General features: G+C 38.4%; 1 protein-coding gene across 2 annotated transcripts in view; it reads left to right on the plus strand.

The window, feature by feature from the left end:
* AKR1D1 (aldo-keto reductase family 1 member D1) overlaps positions 1-22,644 on the plus strand; it is a 79,870-nt gene that overhangs the window by 11,827 nt on the left and 45,399 nt on the right. The window contains exons 4-6 of one of the 2 annotated variants that reach the window (XM_011218327.3): positions 20,173-21,041; positions 21,570-21,675; positions 22,158-22,333. In XM_011218327.3, the coding sequence (XP_011216629.1) occupies positions 22,241-22,333 (93 nt within the window). In that variant the 5' untranslated portion in view covers positions 20,173-21,041; positions 21,570-21,675; positions 22,158-22,240. Of the gene's footprint in view, positions 1-20,172; positions 22,334-22,644 lie in introns of both variants that reach the window. The other variant, XM_034672859.1, reaches the window with a different exon arrangement.

Raw genomic sequence — 22,644 nt, forward strand, 5'->3', positions numbered from 1 at the left:
CAATGGTGTTTGGTTGTTTCTGGGTTTTTTTCCTATTATGTATATACTCTTACAAATATTCTATTTCAGAGCAAAGAGAGGCATTTCATAATGGCAGAAGGGTCAACTCTCCAAGAAAACTTAATTCCTGATGTGTGTGTACCTACAACAGTTAGACTAAAATTTTTAACAAAAAAGCCACAAAATACATGATGCAAAAGCTGATAGAGCTAAGATGAGAAATAGAAATGAACAGATCAAGAAGGTAGAAAATCAATAAGGATATAATTGAGCTGAACAGCACCATCAAACACCTGGATCTAATTAATATCTATAGACTGTCACCCAAAAATAGGAGAGTGCACATACTTTTCAAGTTCACATAGAATATTCTCCAAGAGAAATCACATTCTGGGGGTGCCTGGGTGGCTCAGTTGGTTAAACATCTGCCTTTGGCTCAGGTCATGATCCCAGGGTCCTGGGATCAAGCCCTGTATTGGGCTCCCTGCTCAGTGAGGAGTCTGCTTCTCCCTCTCCCTCTGCCCCTTCCTCTGCTTATGCTCTCTCTCTCTTAAATAAATAAAATCTTTTTAAAAAAATCAAATTCTGGGCCATAAAACACACCTTAACAATCTTTTTTTTTAAAATTCAGTTAGCCAACACATAGTACATCATTAGTTTCAGATGTAGTGTTCAACAATTCATCACTTGTGTATAACACACAGTGCTCAACACATCACATGCCCTTCTTAATGCCCATTCTTAAATGAATAGAAATTACACAAAGTATGCTCTCAGACTACAATGGAATTAAACTAGAAACTAATAACAGAAAGATAGCTGGAAAACTTCTCAAATACTTGGAGATTAAACAACACATTTCTTAATAGCACATGGATCAAAGAAATCTCGAGAAGTTTTTAGATATTTGGAAATAAATGAAAATACAGCTTATCAAAATTTGAGAGATATAGCAAGAGTAGTATTCCAAGGGAAAAGTATAGCATTGAACACATATGTTAGAAAAGAAGAAAGATCTAAAATCAATAATTTAAGCTTCCACCTTAGGACACTAGAGAATAAAGAGCAAATTAGATTTGGGGCACCTGGCTGGCTCAGTTGGGAGAGGGTGCAACTCTTGATCTTGGGGTCTTGGGTTTGAGCCCAATGGTGGGGGGATGGAGATTATACCAAAAATAAATAAGAGAAGGCAAGATGGCAGAGGAGTAAGGGACTCCATTTTAACTGGTCCCCTGAATTTAGCTGGATATCTATCAAACCATTTTGAACACCCACACAAAATCAACCTGAGATGTAAGAATATATATCTGGACCTCTACAAGCAGAAAAGCAACTGCTTTTTACAAGGTAGGACATGTGGAGTCATGAATCTGTGGGGAGATATTGGAAGATAAATGGAAGGGGAAGGGAACCTCCATAAGCTGGCTCCTGGAAAGTGATATAACACTGGAGCGCAAAATTGGAACCCTTGGAAATCTGCTGTAGTGAGAGGCATCCCTCTCTGAAAGAGGCTCTGGAAATGAAAAGGCAGAATTCTAGGTGGGGCATGTGGTCTTGGGATCTGAAGAGTCACGGAGTGAATGGGGGTGCCTGAACTGGTAGAGTGCCCAAACAGTGGAGCTGGGAAGCAGGTTATGGTCAGCAAGCTCAGGAGTGGACTCTCAGCTCAGGTCGCCATAAACTAAAAGCTGGGCCAGTGGGTAATCACTCTTTTCCTGAGCAGCCTGAAAAGGACTGGAACCTGGTGGCCATTTACCATCCCCTGGGACAGCCACACCCACAACCGCTCAAAAGCTCACAGGGTGGTAGCAGCCCAGAAAGGACATTAGGGCAGCACCCACACATGATCCAGGAGCTTCAGGTGCACGTGTGAGTCCTCAGCTGCTTGCGACATTAGAGTCACAAAGAACAGTGGCACTCCGGGTCCCTGAGGCTACCTCTGAGAGAGTTACAATGGACGTGCACTGGGGGAGGCTGCGGTTTTCGCCACATACAGAAGCAGAGATTGTTTGTCCCAAAGGGTTTATCAAAATGGGCAGACTGCAATCTTTCTTCTCTGGGCCAGAAGTTTGGACACCGCCATTTTTGCTCTGATCCTCTGAAGGACTCAGAAAGCCTCCAGGGAACAAAAGCCGCACAGAGGACCAGTTTGTACCGAGCCCATCTCCCTGACAGGGGGTGGGACGACTTTGCCCAGGCAAGGATACCTGAGAAACAGTGCGGCAGGCCCCTTCCCCAGAAGACAGACCAGAAGAATAGGTGGACAATAAGCCTATGGTTCCCACAAAACCATAAAATTTCAACACCAGGGGAAAATAGTATATTGAGATCTAGGTGTCACCTCACAACTCGTTTATTTTTCAGATAAAATTCTCCTTTTTTTTTTCTTTGTCTTTTGCTTTTTTTCCTTTTTCTTCTTTTTATTTTTTTCCCACTTCAACTAGATGCTTATTATACCAACTTATATTTCATAGTTGCTTTTTAACTTGTATTTTTTTCACATGTACATTTTATAGATATATCCTTCATTTTAATCCTTTTTTCACTCTATTCAATTTTATACACATATTGTATTTATATATTTATATACACACTGTAAAACATATGTATATAGATAGATAGATAGATGATAGATAGATATAGATATATGTTTTACTTTCCTTGCAATTTTGGAATATAGTGTCTTCTAACACACAGATCAAAATTCACCCAGGAACAAGTGGATCACCCTGCTTTGTCCACACTGTGAGATTATAGTCTCTCTTCCCCCTCCCCCCCCCAGCTTTTTAAATTTTATTCTTGTGTTTCATTTTGGCTTTGTTTTTCTGTGGTGGCTTCCAACCACTCTGGATTTTTCTAGGGTGCATCTTGCTTGGGTCGTGGTTGATATTTTGGACTCTGTTCATTCCCATCATTCTCTGGGCAGAATGACTAGAAGGAGGAACTCAAAAAACAAAAAACAAAACAAAACAAAACAAAACAGAACCGACAGTGTTCTCTGCCATAGAGCTAATCGATATGGATATAAGTAAGATGTCAAAGATTGAATTCAGGATACCAATCATAAATATATAGCTAGGCTTGAAAAAAGCATAAGTGACAATATAGAATCAATAGGGGCAGAAATGAGATCTAATCAGGCCAAACTTAAAAATGCTATGAATGAGATGCAGTCTAGACTGGATACTCTAACAGCTAGGGTCAATGAGGCAGAAGGGTGTCTAAGTGATCTGGAGGATAAGCTGATGGAAAGGAAGGAATTTGAGGAAAACAGAGATAGACAACTAATACTGAAAAAAGGCTTGGAGAGATAAATGATGCCATGAAACGTTCCAATGTCAGAATTATTGGGATCCCCAAGGGGGTAGAGAGAGAGAGAGGGCTAGAAGATATATTTGAGCAAATCATAGCTGAGAACTTCTTTAATGTGGGGAAGGAAACAAGCATTCATGTCTAAGAGGCAGAGATCAATAAGGATAGACCCCAACATATAATAGTGAAGCTTGCAAATCATGGAGACAAAGAAACTATCCTGACAGCAGCTAGGGAGAGGAGGTTTCTTACGTATAAAGGGAGGAACATCAGAATCACCTCAGACCTATCCACAGAAAACTGCCAAGCCAGAAAAGGCTGGCAAGACATTTTCAGGGTACTAAATGAGAAGAACATGCAGCCAAGAATATTTTATCCAGCAAAGCTGTCATTTGGAATGGATAGAGAGGTAAAGAGCTTCCAGGACAAGCAGAAACTGAAAGAATATGTGACTCCCAAGCCAGCCCTGCAAGAAATATTAAGGGGGATTCTGTAAGTGAAGAGAGACTCCAAGAGTAATACAGACTAGAAAGTAACAGAGACAATCTACAGAAACAGGGACTTTACAGGCAATACAATGGCACTAAGTTCATATCTTTCAATATTTACTCTGAATGTAAATGGGCTGAATGTTCCAGTCAAAAGACATAGGGTAACAGATTGGATAAAAAAAAGCAGGACCCATCCATATGATATCTACAAGAGACTCATTTTTTAACCTAAAGACACCTCCAAATTGAAAGTGAGGGGATGGAGAACCATTAACACACTAATGGACCTCAAAAGAAAGCTGGGGTAGCAATCCTCATATCAGACAAATTAGATTTTAAACCAAAGACTGTAGTAAGAGATATAGAGGGACACTATATCATAATTAAAGCATCTAGCCAACAAGATCTAACAATTGTAAATATCTATGCCCCCAACATGGGAGCAGCCAATGATATAAATCAATTAAGAACCAAAATAAAGAAACATATTGATAATAATACATTAATAGTAGGTTCCTTCACTCACAGCAATGGACACATCATCTAAGCAGATCAACAAATCAACAAGAGCTTTGAATGACACATTAGACTAAGTCAACTTCATAGATACAGAACATTCCATCCTAAAACAACAGAATATTCATTCTTATCGGGTGCACAAGGAACTTTCTCCAGAATAGATCATATACTGGGTCACAAATCAGGTCTCAATCGATACCAAAAGATTGAGATTGTTCCCTTCATATTTTCAGACCACAATGCTTTGAAACTGGAACTCAATCACAAGGAGAAATTGAGAAGGAACTCAAACACTTGGAGGTTAAAGAGGATCCTGCTAAAGAATGAATGGGTCAACCAAGAAATTAAAGAAGAACTTAATTCATTAAAACTAATGAAAATGAAAACACATTTGGTTCAAAACCTATGGGATACTGTGAAGGCAGTCCTAAGTGGGAAGTACATAGCCATCCAAGCCTCTCTCAAAAAATTAGAAAAATCTCAAAAGCACAAGCTAACTTTACACCTAAAGGAACTGGAGAAAGAACAGCAAATAAAGCCTAAACCAAGCAAGGGAAGAGAAATAATGAAAATTAGAGCAGAAATCAAGGAAATAGAAACTACAAAAACACTAGAACAGATCAAAACTAGAAGCTGGTTCTCTGAAAGAATTAATAAGATCAATAAGCCTCTGGCAAGACTTATCCAAAAGAAAAGAGACTCAAATTAATAAAACATGAATGAAAGGAGATAGATCCCAACTAATACCAAGGAAATAGAATTATTAGAACTTATTATTAGCAGCTATATGCCAACAAATTAGGCAACCTGGAAGAAATGGATGTATTTCTGGAAACATATAAACTACCAAGACTGAAACAGGAAGAAATAGACAATCTGAAGGGTGCACCTTAGAAGAGCGTAGACCAATAACCAGTAATGAAATTGAAGCAGTAATCAAAAACCTCCCAAAAAACAAGACTCCAGGGCTAGATGGCTTCCCAAGGGAATTCTACCAAACATTTAAAGAAGAAATAATACCTACTCTACTGAAGCTGTTTCAAAAAATAGAAACAGAAGGATAACTTCCAAACTCGTTCTATAAGACCAGTATCACCCTGATCCCAAAACCAGACAAAGACCCCATCAAGAAGGAGAGTTACAGACCAATATCCCTGATGAACATGGATGCCAAAATACTCAACAAGATCCTAGCCAATAGGATCCAACAGTACATTAAAAGGATTATTCACCAAGACCAGGTGGGATTTATTCCTGGGCTGCAAGGGTGGTTCAACATTTGCAAATCAATCACTTATTAATAAAAGAAAAGACAAGAACCATATGATCCTCTCAATCAATGTAGAAAAATCATTTGACAAAATACAACATCCTTTCTTGATTAAAACTCTTCAGAGTATAGGGATAGAGGGAACAAAACTCAATATCATTAAAGCCATCTATGAAAAGCCACAGTGAATATCATTCTCAACAGGGAAAAACTGAGAGCTTTTCTTGTAAGGTCAGGAACATGACAGGTATGCCTACTCTCACCACTATTGGTCAACATAATAGTAGAAGTCCTAGCCTCAGCAATCAGACAACAAAAAGAAATAAAAGGCATTCAGATAGGCAAAGAAGTAGTCAAACTCTCTCTCTTTGCAGATGACATGATACTTGATGTGGAAACCCAAAAGACTCTACCCCCAAATTACTAGAACTCATACAGCAATTCAGCAACGTGGCAGAATACAAAATCTATGCACAGAAATCAATTGCATTTCTATACACTAGCAATGAGATGGAAGAAAAAGAAATTAAGGAATTGATCCCATTTACAATTGCACCAAATCCATAAGATACCTTGGAATAAACCTAACCAAAGAGTTAAAGGATTTATACTCTAGATACTATAGAACACTTATGAAAGAAATTGAGGAAGACACAAAGAGATGGAAAAACATCCCATGCTCATGGATTGGAAGAATAAGCATTGTTAAAATGTCTATGCTACCCAGAGCAATCTACACATTCAATGCAATCCCTATCAACATTTCTTACGAGCTGGAACAAATAATCCTAAAATTTGTTTGGAACCAGAAAAGACCCTGAATCACCAGGGGAATAGTGAAAAAGAAAACCAAAGCTGGGGGCATCACAATGCCTGACTTCAAGCTATATTGCAAAGCTGTGATCATCAAGACAACATGGTATTGGCACAAAAACAGACACATACATCAATGGAACAGAATAAAGAACCCAGAAATGGACCCTGAACTCTATGGTCAACTAATCTTCAACAAAGGAAACAATATCCAATGGAAAAAAAGACAGTCTCTTCAATAAATGGTGCTGGGGGGGGGGGCGCTGGGTTGCTCAGTCATTAAGCATCTGCCTTCGGCTCAGGGTATGATCCCAGAGTCCTGGGATCGAGCCCCACATCAGGCTTCTCTGCTGGGAGCCTGCTTCTTCCTCCCCCCACCCCCCGCCTGTGTTCCCTCTCTCTGGCTATCTCTCTCTGTCAAATAAATTTTAAAAAATCTTTTAATAAATAAATAGTGCTGGGAAAATTGAACAGCCATGTGCAGAAGAATGAAACCAGACCACTCTCTTACACCATACACAAAGATAAACTCAAAATAAATGAAAGACCTAAATATGAGACAGGAATCCATCAAAATCCTAGAGAAGAACATAGTCAGTAACCTCTTCGACATTGGCCACAGCAACTTCTTGCAAGACACATCTCTAAAGGCAAGGGAAACAAAAGCAAAAATGAACTATTGGGACTTCTTCAAGATAAAAAAAAAAACTTGTGCATGGCAAGGGAAACAGTCAACAAAACTAAAAGGCAACCCACAGAATGGGAGAAGATATTTGCAAATGACATGTCAGATATAGGGCTGGTACCCAAGATCTATGAAGAACTTGTCAAACTCAAAACCCAAAAAACAAATAATCCAATCAAGAAGTGGGCAGAAGACAAGAACAGACACTTCTCCAAAGAAGACATACAAATGGCCAACAGACATGAAAAAATGCTCCATATTACTAGCCATCAGGGAAATATAAATCAAAACTGCAATGAGATACCACCTTACAGCAGTTAGAATGGTTACAATTAACAAGGAGGGAACAACAAATGTTGGAGAGGATGTGGAGAAAGGGGAACCCTCTTACACTGTTGATGGGATTGCGAACTGGTATAGCCTCTCTGGAAAATAGTTTGGAGGTTCCTCAAGATGTTAAGACTAGAGCTACCCTACGACCCAGCAATTGCACTACTAGGTATTTACTCCAAAGATACAGATTGTAGTGAAAAGAAGGGGCACATGCACCCCAATGTTCATAGCAGCAATGTCCACAATAGCCATGTCCTTGAACAGATAAATGGGTAAAGAAGATGTGGTTCATATATACAATGGAATATTACTCAGCCATCAGAAAGGATGAATACCTACATTTGCATCCACATGGATGGAACTGGAGGGTATTATGTTAAGCGAAATAAGTCAAGCAGAGAAAGACAATTATCACGTGGTTTCACTCATATGTGGAATATAACGAATAGCACAGAGGACCATAGGGAAGGGAGGGAAAACTGAATGGGAAGATATCAGAGAGGGAGAAAAACCATGAGAGACTCTGGACTTCAGGAAACAAATTGAGGGTTACAGACGAGAAGGGGGTGGGGGATGGTGTAACTGGGTGATGGATATTAAGAAGGGCACATGATGTGATGAGCACTGGGAGTTATATGCAACTAATGAATCGTTGAACACTACATTAAAAACTAATGATGTTTAGCCAACTATATGTTGGCTAATTGAACATAATAAAAAATAATAAAATAAATTAAAAAATAAAGAGCAAATTCAAAATAAGTAGAATAAAAGAAATAAAAAAAATTAGAGCAGAAATTAGGGCACCAGGGTGGCTCAGCCAGTTAAGCAACCAACTCTTGATTGCAGCTCAGGTCATGATCTCAGGGTCATAAGATCGAGCCCCATGTCAGGTTCTGTGCAGCATGGAGTCTGCTTCTCTCTCTCTCTCTCTCTAATAAATAAGATATTTTTAAAAATTAGAGCAGAAATCAATGAAGTTGGAGATAAGAAATCAGTAGAGAGGGGCGCCTGGGTGGCACAGCGGTTGAGCTTCTGCCTTCAGCTCAGGGCGTGATCCCGGTGTTATGGGATCAAGGCCCACGTCGGGCTCCTCTGCTGTGAGCCTGCTTCTTCCTCTCCCACTCCCTCTGCTTGTGTTCTCTCTCTCGCTGGCTGTCTCTATCTCTGTTGAATAAATAAATAAAAATAAAATCTTTAAAAAAAAAAAAAAGAAAGAAATCAGTAGAGAAAAATCAATGATTTTTAAATCAATGATCTTTTAAAAAAAAATCAATGAAAGTGATAAAACTCTGACCAGATTTACTCACACACAAAAAAAGAGAAGACACAAATTACCAATATTAGGAATGAAAGAGGGGCCATCATTACTGATGCCATGGGAATAGATGCACTAGACCTAGATGATTTCAATTTCAAATTCTATCAAACATTTAATGAAGAAATTGCAACAATTCTCTACAATCCCTTATAGAAAACAGAAGCAGAGCGAATACTTCCTAACATATTTTATGAGGTCAGAACTACCTTAATACCAAAACCAAAGACATTTTAAGAAAGGAAAACAACAGATTAATATATCTCACAAATTTTAATGCAAAAATTCTCAACAAAATATTAGCAGTTTGAATCCAACAATGTGTAAGAAACTATATACCATGACCAAGTGGGATTTTTTCCAGGTATGCAAGACCTGTCCAACAGCCAAAAATCAATTAATGTAATTTATCACATAAACAGGCTAAAGAGGAAAAAGTATAATAGATACAGAAAAGGCATTTATGACACCCATTCATGGTAAAAACAAACAAACCAACCAACCTTCAGCAAACTAGGAGTAGTGAAAACTCCTCAGGTTGATAAAGTCTTCAAAAGCCTATAGCTAACAAGTACTTAATAGTAAGAAACTAGACAAAACAGGCACATAGACCAATGGAACAGAATAGAGAACCCAGAAATGGACCCTTGGCTCTTTGGGCAGCTAATCTTTGACAAAGCAGGAAAAAACATCCAGTGGAAAACAGACAGTCTCTTCAATAAATGGTGCTGGGAAAATTGGACAGCTATATGCAAAAGAATGAAACTTGACCATTCTCTCACACCATACACAAAGATAAACTCCAAATGGATGAAAGACCTCGACGTGAGACAGGAATCCATCAAAATCCTAGAGGAGAACACAGGCAACAACCTCTTGGATATCGGCCACAGCAACTTTTTTCATGACACATCTCCAAAGGCAAGAGAAACAAAAGATAAAATGAACTTGTGGGACTTCATCAAGATAAAAGGCTTCTGGGGCGCCTGGGTGGCATAGTGGTTAAGCGTCTGCCTTCGGCTCAGGGCGTGATCCCAGCGTTCTGGGATCGAGCCCCACATCAGGCTCCTCCACTATGAGCCTGCTTCTTCCTCTCCCACTCCCCCTGCTTGTGTTTCCTTTCTCACTGGCTGTCTCTATCTCTGTCGAATAAATAAATAAAATCTTAAAAAAAAAAAAAAAAAGATAAAAGGCTTCTGCACAGCCAAGGAAACAGTCAAAAAAACTAAGAGGCAGCCTGCGGAATGGGAGAAGATATTTGCAAATGACACTACAGATAAAAGGGTGGTATCTGAAATCTATAAAGAACTTCTCAAACTCAATACATGAGAAACAAGGAATCAAATCAAAAAATGCTCAGAAGATATGAAGAGACACTTTTCCAATGAAGACATACAAATGGCTAACAAACACATGAAAAAATGTTCAAAATCATTAGCCATCAGGGAAATTCAAGTCAAAACACATTGAGATACCACCTTACGCCAGTTAGAATGGCAAAAATTGACAAGGCGAGAAACAATAAATGTTGGAGAAGATGTGGAGAAAGGGGATCCCTCCTACATTGTTGGTGGGAATGCAAGTTGGTACAGCCACTTTGGAAAACATTGTGGAGGTCCCTTATAAAGTTAAATATAGAGGTACCCTATGATCCGGCAATTGCACTACTGGGTATTTACCCCAAAGATACAGACATAGTGAAGAGAAGGGCTATATGCACCCCAATGTTCATAGCAGCATTGTCCACAATAGCTAAATTGTGGAACGAACTGAGATGCCCTTCAACAGATGACTGGATTAAGAAGATGTGGTCTAAATATACAATGGAATATTACTCAGCTATCAAAAAGAATGATTTCTGGGGCGCCTGGGTGGCGCAGTCGTCAAGCGTCTGCCTTTGGCTCAGGGCGTGATCCCGGCGTTATGGGCTCAAGCCCCACATCAGGCTCACTGCTCTGCTGGGAGCCTGCTTCTTCCTCTCCCACTCCCCCTGCCTGTGTTCCCTCTCTCTGGCTATCTCTCTCTCTCAAATAAATAAATAAATGAAATCTTTAAAAAAAAAAAAAAAAGAACGATTTCTCAACATTTGCTGCAACATGGACGGGACTGGAGGAGATAATGCTACGTGAAATAAGTCAAGCAGAGAAAGACAATTATCATATGGTTTTACTCATTTATGGAACATAAGAAGTAGGAAGATCGGTAGGAGAAGAAAGGGAAGAAGAAAGTGGGGGTAAACAGAAGGGGGAATGAACCATGAGAGACTATGGACTCTGGGAAACAAACTGAGGGCTTCAGAGGGGAGGGGAGTGGGGGAATGGGATAGGCCGGTGCATGGCATTAAGGAGGGCATGTATCGCATGGTGCACTGGGTGTTAACGCAAGTAATGAATCATGGAACTTTATATCAAAAACTAGGGATGTACTGTATGGTGACTAACATAATATAATAAAAAATTATTATAAAAAATAAAAATTTAAAAATTTAAAATTTAAAAAAAATAGTAAGAAACTAGATGCTTTCCTAATTAAATCTGGAACAAGGCAAGGATGTCTTCTCTTATTACTCCTATTCAACATCTTACTGGAGGTCCTAGGTAATATAGTAAGACGAGAAAAGCAAATAAAAGATATACACATTGTGAAGGAAGAAATAAAACTTTCTTTGTTTGCAAATGACATAACTATATAGAAAATTACAAAGAATCAAATAAAAATTTCCTGGAACTAATAAGCAATTATTGCAAGGTTGTGGGATAGAAGGTTACTACACAGAAGTCAAATGCTTTCTTATATACCAGCAATGAATACTTGGAATTTGATTTTTGAAACATGGTAATGTTTACATTAGCACATAAAAAATGAAAAATATATATATATGTACAAGAATAAATAATAATATGCACAAGATCTATATGAAGAAAACTACGAAACCGAAGAATGAAATCAAAGATCTAAATAAATGAAGAGTATTCTGTGTATATAGACAGGAAAACTCAATATTATCAAGATGTAAGTTCTTCCCAACTTGATCTATAGATTCAACACAATCCCAATCAAAATCCCAGCAAGTTATTTTGTGGATATGAACAAACTAATATGGAAAGGCAAAAGACCTGGAATAGCCAACACAATATTGAACAAGAACAAAGTCAGAGGAAAGACCCTAAAGAGCAAACATAATATTGAAGGAGAACAAAGTCAGAGGACTGATACTATCTGACTTCAAAAGTTATTCTAAAGCTACTGCAATCATAACAGTGAAGTGTTCGCAACAGGATAAACAAATAGATCAGTAGAACTAATCTCTGACCTTTGACAAAGGAACAAAGGCAATCAATAAAGGATACTTTTGTCAACAAATGGTGCTGGAACAACTAGACAGCTATGTATAAATAAACAAATATAAACATAGATCTTACACCATTCACAGAAATGAACTCAAAATGGGTCATAGACCTAAGTGTAACTGCAAAACTATAAAATTTCTCAGTTATAGCATAGGAGAAAACCTACGTGGCCTCAGGTTTGGCAATGAGTTTTTTCGTACAACACCAAAAGTATGACCCACAAATGAAAAAATGTATTAAGGGGGATGTCATGAACATTTAAAAACTTCTGCTGCAAGAAAGAGATACAGTTAAGAGAAAAGACAAGCCACAGACTGGGAGAATATATTTGCACACTGCATATCTGATAAAGAACTGGTATCTAGGGGCACCTGGGTGGCACAGCGGTTAAGCATCTGCCTTCGGCTCAGGGCGTGATCCCGGCGTTACGGGATCGAGCCCCACATCAGGCTCTTCTGCTATGAGCCTGCTTCTTCCTCTCCCACTCCCCCTGCTTGTGTTCCCTCTCTCGCTGGCTGTCTCTATCTCTGTCAAATAAATAAATAAAATCTTAAAAAAAAAAAAAGAACTGGTATCTAATCCAAAATAATACAAAGAACTCAAATTCATCAATAAGAAAACAAACAATCCAATTTAAAACTGAGCTAAATATCTGACCAGACACCTCACCAAAGTAGGTACACAGATGGCACATAAACATACAAAAAGATGCCCAACATCATATGTCATGAGGGAATTTCAAATCAAAACAACAATGAGATACCATTGCACATGTTAGAAGACTAATCTGCAAACACCATCACTAAATGCTGACAAGGCTTATAACCACACAAAACCCTGCACATGAATGTTTATAATAGCTTTATTCTTAATTGCTAAAACTTAGACGCAACAAAGATGTCCTTCAATAAGGGAATGGATAAACAAACTGATATCTATACAGTGGAATATTATCCAATGATAAAAAGAAATGAGCTATCAAGCCACAAAAAGATATGCACATTGCTGAAGAAGTCAATTGGAAAAGCCTACATTCTGTATGATTCCAACAATATGAGATTTTGGAAATGGAAAAGCCACAGAAATAGTAAAAAAAATCAGTGAAAGATCAGTGGTTACGAGGAGTTCATGCAGAGGGTTGAAGAAGGGATGAATATAGTTGGAGCACAGAAGATTTTTAGGGCAGTGAAACTAATCTGTGGGATTGTGCAATGGTGGGTACATGTCATCATACATTTGTCAAAATCCATAGATTATACAATTTACAGTGAACCTTAGCGTAAACTACGGACTTTAGTTAATAATAACATATCAATATTGGATCAGTTATAACAAATGCATTGGAAAAACTGGGAGCAGAAGTTTAACATGGGAAATCTGTACTTTATGCTCACTTTTCTGTAAACATAAAACTGCTCTAAAAATAAAGTCTGCTAATTGAAAAAAAGTTGTAGCCACTTAACCTGCATATTTCCAAATGTTTATAAAACTTATTAATTCACAGTACAGTTTTTGTCTGATCTTAAAAATTACCTATATATTATAAAAATCAAAGGCAGAGTTAATCCAGGTTTATTCTGATGATTGATTCTTTCCTCAGTTATTGTTAATAAAATCCATGCTTGCAAACAAGAATAAAAGAATAAAAATCCTTTGGTTCCACTACTACATAAGCCACAAATGAAAAGATTGCTACATATTGCTACATATAAAAAATCCATAGGTAATTAACTAATCTATGGGTGTGATATTGATGAAACAACAGATCAGTAGAACAGAATCAATAGCCCAGAAATACACCTGCATAGATATGGTCAACTGATCCTTGACAAAGAAGCAAAGGTAAATCAATGGCCAAAGAAAAGTCTTTTCAACAAATGATACTAAAAAAACTAGACACCATATGCATATAGAACTGCAGGGGACATTGAACAGCCAAAACAATCTTGGGAAAGAACAACAAATTAGGAAGACTCATACTTCCAGGTATCAGAACTGACCATGAAATGGACATATGACACAGGTTTGCCTTCCTTGCTCACAATGCTTCTTCCAGGAAGTAAAAATTTACAGAATACGTTATCACAGTTATTTACCAAACAACAATGCCTCTGTCCAGAGATCACATTTATTGGCAAAGAAAGAATGGCAGTGGGCTCATGTCTGCACAAATCATGGTCTAAGCTTCAAGCGGAAGCAGCTGGCTTAATAAAATTGTGTAATGGACTACTGAAGACTCAGCTCTAGGGCCAGCAATATAGTCTTTGTCAAGTGGTTCTTTGGGATTTTTCCTAGTATTTTGCAAATATGAATAATTTATACAGTGAATACTTATGCACACATAATTTTATGCTTTTGCTAGTGTAACTATGGATAGATTCCTGGAACAAGGATTTCTGGATCAATGAGTAAATGTATATTTGATTTTAATAGGTCATGCCAAATTTCCCTCCATAGGGGTGTACCATCATGCGTTCCCATCATCGAAGCATGAAAATCCCTGCTTCCTCATATCTCCAATAGGGCAGATTTTTTTACAGTCTAATACAAAAAAAAATAATGTCTCAGTTTAATTTTCATTTCCCTTGTTATGAGAGAGGTTGAACAACTTTTAACATGTTTAAGGGCCATTTTAATTTCTTTTAATCAGAACATTCAATTTTTTAAGTAACTTACTGTGTTGTTACTATTCTCCAGTTTTTAAGCACTGTTCATTAATTAGGAATATGATCCAATTTAAATGTCCTAAATGTGTGTGTGCACATATTTTTATTATTATTGTCTTTGGATTTTGAATATAGGAGAGTTTTCTCCTATACTTGTAAGGTCACCCACATTTTTTAACCTTTTAGGACTAGCTCCCTTCATTCCTGTTCTTAAAGTGTTTTCTTAGCTACTCAGGTATTTTCTGTATGGTTTTTATAATCAATTTGTCTGGCTACAGGAAAAAAAAAACCATACATTTTTGTTATGAGTGTACTAAACATACAAAATAACTTAGGGTAAAAAAGATGTAATTTCTAGCACATTTTGTAATATTAGTTTGCAGTTTAAAAGTGTTGAATGATCACATTTTTTTCTGGTGTGATTTTTGGATATGTTGATATTAGGTGCTTTATTTTCATCATGCTTTCCTTTTGCCATCTCTCTATGTGGTTTGATTACAATCCTTCTCTGTCATGCATATTTAATATGTTTTCTTGTATTTTTTGTCTGAGAAGGATTCTGTATTTTTGTAGAGGGTGGGAACAATCCAGAACAATTTTCCTATCTTCACTACTGGGGAGACCTCTTGTTACCATCAAGAATCCAAACATATGATCTCCCCATGAAGCCACTTCTGCAATTCTGAGATCTGCTTTCTCTTGGTCCATTCTGCCAGTAGCTGGAAGACTTTTCTTCCTTGTTCTCAGTGTTTTACTCTACTCCCAGCAGTCTTTTCCTCAAAATATAATTCTGTTTTTGTTGAGGTGAGCTTTTCCTGGGTATTCCTGATGTCCTTAAAGAACTACACTACCTCGAGACCTGCTGGTCTTCTTGCAGCCCTCAGGAGTATTCATGGGCTTTTTGTGTTTACCCGCATACTGGATGCTCCATTTCTCAGTGTCAGTGATTATCTTCAGATTTGCTTTCTGAGGCTTCCACTCAGATGTAGATGCTCTCTTTGATGACTCAAGAGTTTAGGGGGAATTTCTGCATTCTGGGGACACTCTCTGGACATCAGAACTTCTTTATCTGTTCCAGCCACAACTTCTAATAGACTAAATCTGAATTACATAGGATCCTACATTTTTAGGGCATAAAGCCCCACAACTTCTAACAGACTAAATCTGAGTTACATAGGATCCTACATTTTTAGGGCATAAAGCCCCACCATAAAGCTTCACTAGGTTTCATGGAGTTTACTTTGTCACCAATTTTATTGAAGTTGTCTGTTTTTTTTTTTCTTTCTTTTTCCCCTCCTAGTTGCTCTCTGTCTAGTTTGAGGGCAATTGGAAAGATTCAAGCACTATACTACAATCATCATTTTCTCTTTCTAGAAGTCTCCCATAAAATCTCAATCAAAATGGTGTCAACCAAGAAAGAATTCACTAAAAATTAAAGCAGACAGGCTTTTTTTTGGGCAATTAAAATTACAATTCAGGAAACATGGATTCCTAAATTTTGTTATGAAAAAGACATAAAGAGGGCAGGGTTATAAAAGTGAAAGGTTACAATAGTGACAAAACATGAAAGATATATGAGAAAGTTATTTCAGGAGTTTGAAAAATTAATAGTAGCAGGCAGTTCTCAGTCAGGTCCATTATACAAACTAGGAATTGAAACTAGGTTAACCGGGATGGTTGAGTTAATATGTGAATAGATTGAAATTTGTCAAATTGTGTTAGCTTCTTTCAATGTGAAGTGTGGGAACAATTCAGGTGTCACGGTGAGGAAGGAGTTAAGTCCAGGCTGAGGACATGCAGTTGGCAAACAGTTCATGGTTCCTCTGATAAGATAATGCATAAATTCCTTCTCCTTTATGGTCTCCTGATCCTATTTTAAAAGAGACTCTTTTAACTAGGCTTGCTTGTTCCATTGTGAAATCGCCTTTTAGGTTTCCTCCCATTGATCAAAATCTTTCTTGACAAGAAAGCATCAATGATCAAGCTTTTGGTTCTGGTCCCATTGTGTTGCCAGAGTGGTTAGTACCTGTTCTGGGTCCATTATGTCCCTTAGAATGGGGAGTCTCCATATCCTCATATATCTTTAAGCCTGGGACTACATTTGAGTGACAAGAAGAATATTTTGGGAAAGAAGCTTTGGGCTACATCAATTGAAGTGTCATTGTCTAGTGTCAAAGTGTAGAGCAGAAGAGTACTCCTCCTTGCTCAGCTAAAAGATGATCAGGGACTATCTTATTACCAAGAACTTTGGCCAGAGAGTCTAAGAATCTTTGCTGGGCTCCTATAGCTTCAGCAGCAGCTTCTGCAATAATTTCAAGAAATAAGAAGTAGTTGTTCATTATAGCCTCAATTACATTTATACCTAACCAAGCAAGTAGGGACTTACCAAAGAAGCACATCCTGAATCATGAACACTTCCTGCTAACCTAACACTATAAATTCAGGGATTGGAGTTGGCCAATGAGATCACTTATTTTGCTTTTGAAAGTTAGGGGCAAAATTAGATTTTTCTCCTAGCCTGAAATAAAAGGTTGTTCTACATTCCAGAGGTCACCACAGCTTAGGAATGATCTGGGAGATAAAGAGGAGGGTGTTATCTTTACAGGCCAATGCCAAAGGAAAGGAAAGGAAAAGAAGGAGAAAGGCTTTCATGTTTAATTAAAGTATGAAGTCTTGATGCATCATCTTGGGCAGAAGCAGTCTACCTCTATGTCAGCTACTTCTTTTCCTGGTCAATATGATTTAGAGATCTCCAACACCTGTACAGGACCAGCCTTTTTCAACTGTGAGATGTGTACCCAAGGCTCAATACCTTCTAGTTTTGCAGCAGTGTCAGTGGTCAGCAGCACTTGATAAGATCCCTTTCAATGAGGCCTGAAGGCTTGAAGGCTGTCTTCCTCTGATGATATTTATAAAACACCCAGTCACCATGCTCTGTAGAACAAAGGCTTGAACATAAGATATTAAAGTCTTAACAGTAGCTGGCCATCCTAGCACAAGACAACAAAGGATCAATGGAAGATTGTATACTGATAGAATTCCAAGGGTTTTGCAAGATTTCGTTAGTTGTATGATTTGTCCAGTGAAGTGGGCACCTCCATCACTAGAAATTGTGGAAAATGTATCCCAAGTGGGAAACACATTCTCTAGCAGGTTTTTTTGCCACCGAAAGAACATCAGCCTTGCAGCAGGGGAAAGCTTCAACCCATCCAGAACACATACAAACAATAACAAGAACATCTCGATAACACACACTAAGAGACAGTTGAAGTCCTGCTGTAAGGTGTTGAAAGGGTCTAGGGGAAGAAGGTCTAAGACTTCTGGGAACAAAAAAAACTTTTCCAGAATTATTGAATGCAGGATTCCAACAGCAATGAGATCAAGACCTGAGCTGAGATCAAGAGTCAGATGCCCAAATGACTGAGCCACCCAGCACCTCAATCCTTAGCTCTTTTTGAATAAAGATTTAGTTTTTCTGAGTAGTCAAAATGTGATAAAGTGTCACTGAATAATGACAAAACATGAAATATATATGAGAAAGCTATTTCAGGAGTTTGAAAAATTAATAGCAGCAGGTAGAAGTGGAAAGAAGAGCAGAACTCATGTACCATTGGAGTCTTTCAGTATCCCGCCACCAGTCAGAAAGTTGGCACCAGAGTACAGACAGAGATAACTGTGGTACATCCAGACAATGGCGTGTAATTCACCACTAAAAACAAATGAGCTACCAACCCATGAAAAGACATGGAGCAACCCTGCGCATATTACTAAGTGAAAGAAACCAATTTGAAAATCTGTACAATATTCTGAAAAAAGATAAAACTTTGGAGACAGTAAATAGATCAGTGACTGCCAGGGAGGGAGAGAGGGATGAATAAGCAGAACACAGAGGATTTTTAGGGCAATCAAATTATTCTGTATGATACCAGTATGGTAGATACATGACACTATACATCTTTCAAAATCCATAGAAGGTACAATGTGAACACTGAACCCTAATGTAAACTATGGACTTTGGTGGATAGCAATGTCAAACAGGTACCTCAATTGTAAGAAATGTACCGCTCTTGTGGGGGATATTGATAGTGGGAAAAGTCAGGGCAGCAGATGGGACCCCTCTGTTCTTACTGCTCAAATTTGCTGTGAACCTAAAACTTCCCTAAAAAATAAAAGCTATCTAAGAAAAAAGAACTCACTGGATGGACTCAGTAGCAGAATGGAGGAAAGAAGACAGAGTTAGTGAACTTGATTATAATTCAGTAGAAGTAATCCAATCTCAAAACAGAAATAAAAAATATTTTTAAAAATGAAAAGAGGAGGGGTGCCTGGGTGGCTCAGCTGGTTAAATGTCCGACTCTTGGTTATGGCACAGGTGACGATCTCAGGGTCGTGAGATGGAGCCCCAAGTCGGGCTCAACCTGGGGACGGAGCCTGCTTAAGATTCTCTCTCTCTTCCTTTGCTCCCCCCTCAAATAAATAAATAATTCTTTAAAAAAAAAAAGGAAAGAGGAAAGTAGCAGAGTAGGGAACTCCAGGGTTCTGCCCTTTTATAAAAAAAACAACTAATGAGTTGGCTAACGTGTCAGACTCATTTTTTGCAGAACTGTGGAGTCAAGTCAAGAACTTAAACAAGGGGTAAGCTTAGTGAAGAAAGAAGTCGCTGTGTTGCAGTAAGAGAGAGGGCTGTGTTGGTTCAAATGGCCCACCAACCATCCCCCACAACCCTGATCCATGGCAGCCATGAGGACTAAGCCCACATTCCTGGTAGAGGATGCTAGTGCCACAGGAAGCAATGGAGATGTTACTCTCAAAAAATTGTTGTTGTGGGTCCCAGTCTGGTGGCTCCGTGAAGGAACATGCAAGGGTTTGCTTTTATTTTGCCTAACTCGAAGCATTCCTAGGACAAAGTAGCTGCTCAGGAGGCTTTTGTTGTGGGCATTTAAAGACAGAAATTTCAGGGGCACCTGGCTGGCTCAGTCAGTAGAGCGCATGGATCTTGGTCTCAGGGTCATGAGTTCAAGCCCCACATTGGGTGTAGAGATTACTTAAATAAATAAACTTAAGAAGAAAGAAATTTTGGCTCTGGCAGCCTGGGGTTAGTTGGGACAACCAACAGACTGAAAAGCCTGGGAAGGAAGAAATTGGGAAAGGAGATATGTGATGGTGAGGGGTGGGGGCACTTTAATCAAGAAGGTCACACATACTGTCAGGGCTAGGCATGTGGTCAAAAAGTTCTGAGAAGACCCTCAGCTTTTATCTCCGACTGGCCTTCAGGCTCTATGCTAGCTGGAAGCAAAGACTAAGGCAGCATTGTAATTAGTGTGGGTAAGCATTGAACTGGTGCCCTGAAGAGGCCAATCTGCAAAGACTAAGAGAATATTTCTTTCTTTCTTTTTTTTTTTCCTTTTTCTCCAGGCATTGAAGGAAACTGTCAAAACACCAAGCGACCATGACTGCTAAGATAGCTAAACACAGCTTTCACATAACAAATAGCACAGACTTGCCAAAAATAGTTTAGAGAAGTCAGTAAAAAAGCAAACAATAACAACCCACAAACAAGCAGCAGCAGAAACCCCGAGGAGGAGGAAACATCTGATTTTCAGAACTGTCACTGCAATATTCAAAATTTCCAGTTTTCAACCAAAAAATTACAGAGCATGCAAACAAAAAAATATCACAGGGGAAAAAATCACAAGTGTCCATAAGGATGGTCAGGCATTGGACTTACTAGACAAAGACATGAAATCAACTCTCTTAAATATGCTCAAAGAGCTAAAGGAAGTCACAGGGAAAGAACTAAAGGAACCAGGAAAACACCATCTCACCAGATACAGAACATCAGTAAAGAGATAGAAATTGTAAAAATGAACCAAACAGAAACTGTGGAGATTAAAAGTACAATAATTGAAATGAAAACTAACTGGAGGGTTTCAATGGTAGATTTAAGCTGGCAGAAGAATTAGGGAACTTGAAGATAGATCCATTAAGATCATCCAGTTTAAGAAGAAAAGAGAGAAAAGAATAAAAAAATAAATAAACCATACTTAAGACCCCTATGAGATACTATCAAGTACCAACATATACATAACAGGAGTCCCAGAGGGAGACGAGAGGAAGAAACTAAAAGAATGTTTGAAGAAATAATGCCCCAAACTTCCCAAATTAAATGAAAATCATGAATCTAAATATCCAAGAAGTTCATTGAGCTAAACACCAAAAAAGTCAATAATAATAAAAATAGAGAAACATATACTGGCCTGCATCTTAACACATAAATGTGCACAGTAAGTATTTGTTGGATCGATTTACAAAGGTTGTTGAAGGTCACTATTGCCCATGTGATCTGCCCCAACCTAGTTTAAATCATTGTATTCACTGGCTGATCATGTGTATGTAAACAAGAATGACAGTCCCAGGAAGAGGGCAAGTGAATTATAGGCAAATTTCAGCACACTTTCACCATGCTGAACACAGTTACCTTTGAGGTCACCAGGTCCAAAGCTCACATTTTATACACAGCACAATCCTTTGGAGGAAGACTGTATTAAACATTTGTTGGTTGTTTCTCTACCCACTACTTCTTTCCTTTCCCTTAACAATCTCCAGATTCTGCCCAGATGAGATTAACTCCAAATCTTAATTTAGAAATGGCTTCTAGTTGTCTGCAGGTGATCAATCTTTTATTTCCACTTTGACCATCATGATTGGCTTAGTGATGGATCCATGAAGCAAGAAAGGCAGTGGAGACCAAAAAGACCATTTCTAGGTTGCTGTGTGAGCAATAGGTAAGTAAAAATCTCTTTTTTGTTGAGTTTGTATCTGGAACCATGTCACTCCAAGGACCAGCCACCATCTTTTAACAATAAGGGGCGAGCGAGTCTGCTGAGAGAGCGAGGAGGCAGAGACATGGACTGGAAGGTAAGAAACTGGTTCTGGGCCATATCACTTGTTCTTCTGGTCCAGTGTTTTCCAAACTTAACTAGGTAGTAAAATCCCAGATGCCTTCTCAGTTGTGCTGCATCAGAATGCCCAGGCAAGTCCTGGGAAACTGCTGTATTCTCACGTGAAGCTAGCCCTAATGTTGAAGCTTTCAGAAATATGAGCCAATAAATGTCCTTTATAATTTTGAGATCAGCCTGTTACTTGCCTGGGAAAGCATCCTAACTGGTAGAAGCCATCTAGATTTGTTTCTTTTGGGGTTTTCCCTCTTTTCTTTATAGAGAAGTAAGCATCAGCTCTCAGTGGGTTATGTTATTTACATGCCTCTGATAAAGTTCAAAGGACAACCTCAGGCTTTTCAAAACAACTTGAAAAAAAAAAACAGGTTGAGAAATACATCTGCTAATCTCTCTTCCCTCCCACTGCTCCTCCCTCTGGCTCTCCTTTCTTTGATTAACGAGGCCCTAGAAGATCTTTTCAAAAAGACTTCTCTAGAGGCATCCAGAATCACTCCTAAAAACTTGAAACACAGACTCTCTCCAGGATGTACCTCAGCCCTGCAAATCACTGCATTCCTCTAAGTGATGGAAACAGCATTCCTGTCATCGGTCTTGGGACCTACTCAGAACCTAAACTGGTAATTTTTTTTCTCTCTTTCTCTTTTATTTTAATGCTTTGAAACTTTCCTAGAGCATAATCTTTAATTCATTTTGAGTGGATCTCATTGATTTGGTTTTTATAATAATGAAAGTAATCTCCAAGGAGTACTATTTGGCATCCTGAGTACTGAGCCAGAGGTTAAAATTATATCAGGGTGTAATTTAAAATTATCTTGGATTAGAAAGTGGGACCTTTCTTCTTCCTTCGCTGAAATTTAGCTGAACGGCGATTATTAGAATGAATTGAGGCACATGGCGTTTCTGAGTTTACTGCTTGTGGGGGGTTTTT

Source organism: Ailuropoda melanoleuca, chromosome 1 (assembly GCF_002007445.2).
Source record: "Ailuropoda melanoleuca isolate Jingjing chromosome 1, ASM200744v2, whole genome shotgun sequence".
Lineage (NCBI taxonomy): Eukaryota > Metazoa > Chordata > Mammalia > Carnivora > Ursidae > Ailuropoda > Ailuropoda melanoleuca.